At 37.1% G+C, this 8,339-nt stretch overlaps 1 protein-coding gene across 9 annotated transcripts in view; it reads right to left on the bottom strand.

Moving 5' to 3' along the window:
* Nucleotides 1-271: 271 nt before the first annotated feature.
* GHR (growth hormone receptor) overlaps nucleotides 272-8,339 on the bottom strand; it is a 345,092-nt gene continuing 337,024 nt past the window's right edge. For 8 of the 9 annotated variants that reach the window (XM_023216564.2, XM_023216560.1, XM_031935400.1 and 5 more), the window contains 2 exons: nucleotides 4,038-4,107; nucleotides 272-3,713 (listed from right to left, as the gene is read on the bottom strand). In XM_023216564.2, coding sequence (XP_023072332.1) covers nucleotides 2,742-3,713; nucleotides 4,038-4,107 — 1,042 coding nt within the window. In that variant the 3' untranslated portion in view covers nucleotides 272-2,741. The remainder of the gene's footprint in view (nucleotides 3,714-4,037; nucleotides 4,108-8,339) is intronic. The other variant, XM_023216568.1, reaches the window with a different exon arrangement.

The raw sequence follows: 8,339 nt of genomic DNA, 5'->3' as shown, positions 1-8,339 counted from the left end.
TCCCTCACCCCACACCCATGTCATTTATTTTCTATGATGCATCGAATACACGACTCTATGAACCTTTGCCCATGGGGAGTCACAGCCTAAGGGGAGGGCCAAGCCAGTAGGATATTTCTGAGTTGGGCTTTTGTCTCCTCAAAAAATAAGGGAAGGGGTTTATGTTTCCCTCCCTATATCCCAGCCCATAAAAATCTCCATACCCAGTGCTGATGTATTTGATCCAGTGGTGCTAAGCTCTCCTTACAGTGATAATTCACACTATACAGAGTGGTTTAGATCATTTTTATGTTGGTGTCTGATAACAGAAGCACACTATCAGGAATCCAAGAAAATAAATTTATTAAACTTTGAAGGAAAAAATCCACAGACATAAAGAGAGTTAAATATAAACTGCCAGACACAACTAGTCATACTAGTGAATAATGGCTTGTGTGGCCACCAAAGTACCAAAATGACATTCTGAGACTGATTGAGGTATTTAGCTATTTTTGGCTATAGAAATGTTGTCAGGCTGTTGTGAAATAGTAAGATAGTCTTCCAAACACACAGCTTTGAATTGAATTAGGTTCCACACTGATGATACTTTATATGAAACTAAATTATGTAGCTCTTGGAGAAAACCATAGCAGCAAAGTAGCAGAACATCTATTAAACATCTATTACAAATAACATGTTGAACTTTAAACACTCAATTCTAGTTTTTCATAGTCCTTCCTGCAAGAAAGGGAATTCAAAATTATCAGGCATTAAGCTTGCTTCCTAAAAAAGGTCTGCGATAAATAGGAAATACTATTTAAGTTAAAGCTAACTTCAAAGTTTTAAGCTTTTTTTAAAAATGAGAAGTATTCTTCACTGATATGAGATTCTTCTTTTTCATAAGCCTTTTCAGGAAATATCCCAATGCTCTTTAGAATGATGTTTAGGGCTGGGCACGGTGGCTCACGCTTGTAATCCCAGCACTTTTGGAGGCCAAGTTGGGCGGATCATGAGGTCAGGAGATTGAGACCATCCTGGCCAACATAGTGAAACCCCATCTCTGCTAACATACAAAAAAATTAGCCTGGCGTGGTGGTGAGTGCCTGTAGTTCCAGCTACTCAGGAGGCTGAGGCAGGGGAATCGCTTGAACCTGGGGGAGGTGGAGATTGCAGTGAGCCAAGATCACGCCACTGTACTCTAGCCTGGCAACAGAGTGAGATTCCATCTCAACAACAACAATAACAACAACAACAACTAATGTTTAGGGTATTAAGGGATTGCAAAATAATTTCTAAATTATTGAGGTCCCTTCTTTTTCTTCTGAATGCTTGCTTTGAGGCCAATCCACTCAGAGAGGAAGTAAAAAATGATGAAACTTCTTCTTTTGCTATTTTAAATAAATCCTATAAAAGATTTAGTGAGAAAGGAAGTTTCTTTTAGAGGTTTAAATAATTTTCAGTTATCTGTGAGGACTGAAAACCTTGTTTCTTCTATGTTCTGTTCATTACCATGAAAAATGAGTATGTGTCTGGTTATAGGCTGTGAAACAAAAACCTATTTCTTGAACTCTTTGCTTGATTACCCAGTTAATTTCATTTGATTTGCTTCAACTTATAAAATGCTTCTTGTACCTTATTCCCTTCCCGGATAATTATGTAACAAAACCAAGTTGGGTGTGAACAGATTCCGCTGCAGAGGCTATAGATCTTCTCTCTCACCATCTGCACACACTAAAAAATTCACTCCATGTGCAACTGCAGCACTTAAGCATCTTGGTCAGTATGAACCAGCTATGATTTCTACTTCTCTTAGCATGTATTTTTTTTGGCATGAACCAAGATTTGGTGAAGAAAGGTTTTCTTTATTTTCTTTTACTTCTTTTGGTGCCCAGTAAGTTGATCTGTGCAAACACTTTAAAGTTTTCTAAATTAACAAATATTTGTTTAAAAATTTGCTAAAAAAATATTTGTTTAAAAAAAATTATGTTCCAATAATGCAGATTACTACAATCATTTTAGAATTGTTGAAGGAGTCTGGGGAGGTACAAAAGGGCTTTGTAAAAAACTAGTTTGTTTTTCTTTAGGTGCATTGGCCAAAACATTAAACCAGCTTTAGACTGTAGTTGCTACACTCCTTAGAGGGGTCACACCAACTGCAGTACACAGTGTGTAATGTAATATAAAATAGCCATGCTTGAAGTCTAAATTATTAAAAATATCTTTATCAATTTTATGTCAAAATAAATGTTTTACATATGCAAACTATTTTTGCCTTCTTGCTTACAGTTTAATTTTCTCACCTCTAGTTTAAATTTAATTTTTTAAATAAAACAGTTTTTATTTAAGAAACAACAAAAAATTAGCCTGTGCTATGGTTTGCATTCAATTTTCCTGAACTGCAAAAGCCACCTGATTTTTTCGCTTTTTCAAAAAGCGTGATTTACTACACATTAAAAACATAGCCATTCAATGCTTAGTATCAAAAATTAACACCCACAATAATAAGACAATCACTGCTACTAAACAGTCTGACACAATTCTTTAAAATATTTACATTGCACAATAGAAATATCTATCTGATTGAGCATTCTTCTTATTTTTTTAACATCATATTTCAGCATTTTGGGAAAAGGCATTTTAGAATCCATATCCCACCCTGTCACCCCTGCAAAAAAGGTTTAAACATTGTTTTCGTTTAAACGTTATTGCCCCAGCCAATTCTTTGCCATTAAATACGTAGCTCTTGGGAAATCAAAGAAAGGCTAAGGCATGATTTTGTTCAGTTGGTCTGTGCTCACATAGCCACATGATGAGAGAAACTCTTTGTCAGGCAAGGGCAAGGCAGTCGCATTGAGTATGAGGCCCTGTGGGGACTGTACTATATGAATGGAGGTATAGTCTGGGACAGGCATCTCAGAACCTGGAATATGTTCTGTTGTCCCAGGTCTCCCAGCAGTAGTGGTAAGGCTTTCGGTGGTGATGTAAATGTCCTCTTGGTTAAAGCTTGGCTCTGTGTGTGATTCAACCTTGATGTGAGGAGCCACAGGGATGCACTTTTTGGCATCTGCCTCACAGAAGTAGGCATTGTCCATAATGAAGTTTTCTTGGCAGAGTGAGACCATTTCCAGGTGCATGTCACACTGGGACATCCCTGCCTTATTCTTTTGGCCTGGGGAAAGGACCACACTACCTGCTGGTGTAATGTCGCTCACCTGGGCATAAAAGTCGATGTTCGCCAGTGAACTTGGATTGCTTAGCTGAATATGGGCAGCTTGATGAGTTGACTCAGCTCCATCAGTAGGAAGTGGTTGTGGTTTGTTTTTCTCTGCTTGGATAACACTGGGCTGCTGAGTAGCAGGGCAAGCATCATGATAAGGTGACTTATTTTGATTCTTCTGGTCAAGGCATAAGAGATCTGTTTCCCCTTTTAACCTCTGTGGCTGAGCAACCTCTGAGGTACCCTCATGTATGTCATTGGCATTGAAATCAGTCTCCAGAATGTCAGGTTCATAACAGCTGGTACGTCCAGAGTCGCCATCCTTCACCCCTAGGTTACTATGTGATTTCTGATGGTCACTGCTTAGAAGTCTGTCTGTGTCTGATCCCTCATTCTTTTCATCTGGCTCATCAATATCTAGCTCAATAAATTCAACCCAAGAGTCATCACTGTGGAATTCGGGTTTATAGCTATCATGAATGGCTAAAATTGTGTTCACCTCCTCTAATTTTCCTTCCTAGAAAATAGAAAGAAAATGAAGATCTATGAAAAGAAACTCAAAATAATTAAATGAATTAGCAAATGATGTTCAGAGATTATGGTTACAATAAGAACAACAGTAACAAAACATATAACAAAACATAAATTAGTGCATAACTTTTTATACATATGACATTTTCTTATTTTAAGAGAGAGAATATTTTAAAAAATTTTCTCCAGGAGACGAGATACAAGAAAATTGAATGTGATATATACAGCTTACAGAAAACTTTAAACATATGACAGGATTCTTCAGGTGTTAATTAGTACTAGCCACAATTTGGATAAAATTACTAATTACCTTGAGGAGATCTGGATCGATTCCTTTAATCTTTGGAACTGGAACTGGGGGCAGAATCAGCATTTTAATCCTTGAAAACATATAAAATTTTGGTTTTGACATCTTAAAAGCTACATATTCTCAATTATAGCAAAAGATAGAAATAAAATATTGGCAATACTATTACTTTTCCAAATATTCTGGTACTTTATATAATTGGAGTATGAGAAACAGAAGAAAATATTAGACAGTAAATGAGAAAGAAAAATTGTAGAAGGAAAAACAGAACAACAATTAAAAAACCCAAAAGGCCTCATCTGAAGTCTATTAAAAGAAAATGTGTTTTTCCCACAATCCTTTTTTTCTTAATGCTTTTTATTTTCAGCCAGATTTATTATTTGAAAGTAAGAAATTTAATTTCATCTGAAGCTGATTTCCATGTCAGCTATAAGGCAATTCCAGTGTACATCTCATCAGTAATTTGTACAGAAAAGAAAGAACGAAAAAAGAATCAATACACATGGAGCCAAGATTACTTGCACTCTTGAAAAAGGGTAGACTTGGGTAGGTTAGCTATATAGTTCATATTAATTATGAAATTATCTAAGATGATCTTATTAAACAGGGTTTTACTGCACGATTCATTTCAGATGGGACAGACTAAATTTGAACTATCTCTAACTAATCAGTATGGGTTTATATACACAATTCTAGGATGCATTTACATTTTCTGTTCCAAATCTTTAAATTATTTTTTGGTCATAAAAATGAATAAATCATGTATCTATTTTGTACAATTAATAGTGTAATTGGAGTTTATGGTGATTTTAATTTTTTTTAAACTTCTTGAGACATGATCTTAATTTATCACCCAGGTTGGAGTCCAGTAGTGCAATCATAATTCACTGCAGCCTCAAACTCCTGGGCCAAGCGATATTCCTGCCTCAGCCTCGTAAGTAGCTAGGACTACAGGGTAGGCTAATTTTTATTGTTTCATTATTTGTAATGGAGTCTTGCTCTAGTCACTGCCTGAACTGTCTGGAACTCCTGGCCTCAGAGCAATCCTCCCGCCCTATCCTCCCAAAGTGCTGGATTTATATGCTATAAGCCATTGTATCTGGCCTGGAGTTTATTTTTTAAAATCAAATTACAGCACTGAAAAAAGGCTCAGATATTATTCCAAACAATTCATTTAATTTTTTAAAAAACTGCTGACTATTCAGAGATGACACTGTCATGAAGAGGTGGTAACCTGATTTTTGGATATCAGTTGCTCTTCCACTCAGTGTGAATGGTCAGTCTAGTCCATTGCATAAGGAATACATTCTTTCAATATTTCTACATGCCATTTTACCTAATCCAAGCAATAAGCAAAATTCCATTTTATAAATTGCATTAAGTAGCCTCTACTACTCAGTGGGGCAAATGTTAAAGCAAATTGTTACTAATGAATTACAGATATAGAAATAAGCAATACAAATTATTAATAATAACTACTCTCATTTTTTTAGTGCTTCTGATAAATCAGACGCTGTGGGATATATTTTGCACTAAACTGTGGGTCACTAAATTAAGGTCTGTGGGCCAAATCTGGCCTGTCACCTGTTGGTGTAGATAAAATTTTATGAGAACACAAGCATCTTCATTTATTTCCATATTGTCTATGGCCACTTTCATGCCACAGTGGCAGAGTTGAGTAGTTGTGACAGACACTGTATGGCTTGAAGAGCCTAAAAATGTACTCTGACTCCATGAAATAAGTTTGTGACCCCTGCACTAAACATTTCACTTAATCCTTATGACTCCCAGGGAGGTAGATGATATATATGTGCAAAAACTTGGAAAACTAAGGAACATGTTCAAATCATGCACTGATAGTTGGTACAGTTGGGGCTCAAACCCAGAGAACCTGACTCCAAACCAAAACCCAGGTTCTTTGCGTCATGCTGCTGTTTTGCTGTTTTTTTTTTTTTCTTTTCTTGATTTTGCATCTCTAAATCAATATTTCAAATTCTCAAAAAATAAAAAGATGGAACATAACTCTAATTACAGGAAGCAAAGGTTTCCAAATGGCTGATGTTTGACTTTGTGACGTGTGCTTCTCCTTTTTGAATAGGATGATGCATTCAGGCATGTGCTAGTGGTTTTCTAGGGGTTGTAGTGACCTTATGTCACAGTGGCAGACCATAAATCTAAGGGGCCCAAGCAGGTCATGCAGATGAATAAAGCAAGCCAGTTGCAAAGTCATTAGGAGGAATGAGGATGGTGGAAAATTAAAGAATGTGTGCCAGTCCCAAATAGGACAGCTAGCTGTCTGCTGCAGCACATGCCGCCTTGTTCAGTTTCACGACATCTTTCATTTTTTAAAAGATAATCCCCAAATCTGGATTTTTGTGTGAAAATTCTCTATTTTACAAACACTTTATAGGAAAATCTTCACTCTAAAATCAAAACTAATTAAAATAAAATAAAATGTGAATCTGTAGGCTGAATTTGGCTATTGGTTTGGAAGTTCTATTTTAGGCTGATTCAATTATTTCTTTTTTTTTTATTTTTTATTTATTTTTATTATACTTTAAGTTCTAGGGTACATGTGCATAACGTGCAGGTTTGTTACATATGTATACATGTGCCATGTTGGTGTGCTGCACCCATCAACTCGTCAGCACCCATCAATTCATCATTTATATCACGTATAACTCCCCAATGCAATCCCTCTCCCCTCTCCCCTCCCCATGATAGGCCCCAGCGTGTGATGTTCCCCTTCCCGAGTCCAAGTGAGCTCATTGTTCAGTTCCCACCTATGAGTGAGAACATGCGGTGTTTGGTTTTCTCTTCTTGTGATAGTTTGCTAAGAATGATGGTTTCCAGCTGCATCCATGTCCCTACAAAGGATGCAAACTCATCCTTTTTTATGGCTGCATAGTATTCCATGGTGTATATGTGCCACATTTTCTTAATCCAGTCTGTCACTGATGGACATTTGGGTTGATTCCAAGTCTTTGCTATTGAATACACATTTTTTTCACTGTACTCATTTGTAACAGATAATGTGGGCTCCTACACCTCAGTGTTCTGAGAGGGGTTGGTAAACGCTGACCACATAGAGAGAGCTGCCCATCTGCCCTCAGTACTGAGGCACATCCCATCCATGCCCTAAAACTCTTGTAAATTTCTCCATTCGTACAGGAAAATGACTATTTCTTACAACAATATGACCGTGGAATTTGATTACAAAAACATTCCTGCTATCCCCAACATGTGCTCCCAGGGCTAAAGACATAATCTGCAACTCAGGATTTTCTGAAGATTCACTTGTTTATACTATTGAGGGCAACAGTTGTTCTTAAACGAAGATGTGGTTCCCAGCCCTATACTTTCTTTTTACCCTGCTTATTTTTCTTTTTTTATTATTATACTTTAAGTTCTGGGGTACATGTGCAGAACGTGCACATGTTACATAGGTATACATGTGCCATGGTGGTTTGCTGCACCCATCAACTCAGCATCTACATTAGGTATTTCTCCTGGTGTTATCCCTCCCCTAGCCCCACAGCCCCCCAACAGGCCCTGGTGTGTTCCCCTCCCTGTGTAGATGTGATCTCATTGTTCAACTCCCACTTATAAGTGAGAACATGCAGTGTTTGGTTTTCTGTTCTTGTGTTCGTTTGCTGAGAATGATGGTTTGCAGCTTCATCCATGTCCCTGCAGAGGACATGAACACATCCTTTTTTATGGCTGCATAGTATTGCATGATGTATATGTGCCACATTTTCTTTATCCAGTGTATCATTGATGGGCATCTGGGTTGGTTCCAAGTCTTTGCTATTGTGAACAGTGCTGCAATAAACATACCTGTGCATGTGTCTTTATATTAGAATGATTTATAATCCTTTGGGTATATACCCAGTAATGGGATTGCTGGGTCAAATGGTATTTCTAGTTCTAGATCCTTGAGGAATCGTCACACTGTCTTCCACAATGGTTGAACTAATTTACAATCCCACAAACAGTGTAAAAGTGTTCCTATTTCGCCACATCCTCTCTAGCATCTGTTGTTTCCTGACTTTTTAATGATTGCCATTCTAATTGGTGTGAGATGGTATCTCACTGTGGTTTTGATTTGCATTTCTCTGATGACCAGTGAAGATGAGCATTTTTTCATGTGTCTGTTGGCTGCATAAATGTCTTCTTTTGAGAAGTGTCTGTTCATATCCTTTGCCCACTTTTTGATGGGGTTGTTTTTTTTTTTTCTTGTAAATTTATTGAAGTTCTTTGTAGATTCTGGATATTAGCCCTTTGTCAGATGAATAGATTGCAAAA

This window comes from Piliocolobus tephrosceles, chromosome 4, assembly GCF_002776525.5.
Source record: "Piliocolobus tephrosceles isolate RC106 chromosome 4, ASM277652v3, whole genome shotgun sequence".
Taxonomy (NCBI): domain Eukaryota; kingdom Metazoa; phylum Chordata; class Mammalia; order Primates; family Cercopithecidae; genus Piliocolobus; species Piliocolobus tephrosceles.
Note: the sequence above shows the minus strand (reverse complement) of the source record. Positions and strands in the feature narration are given on the sequence as shown.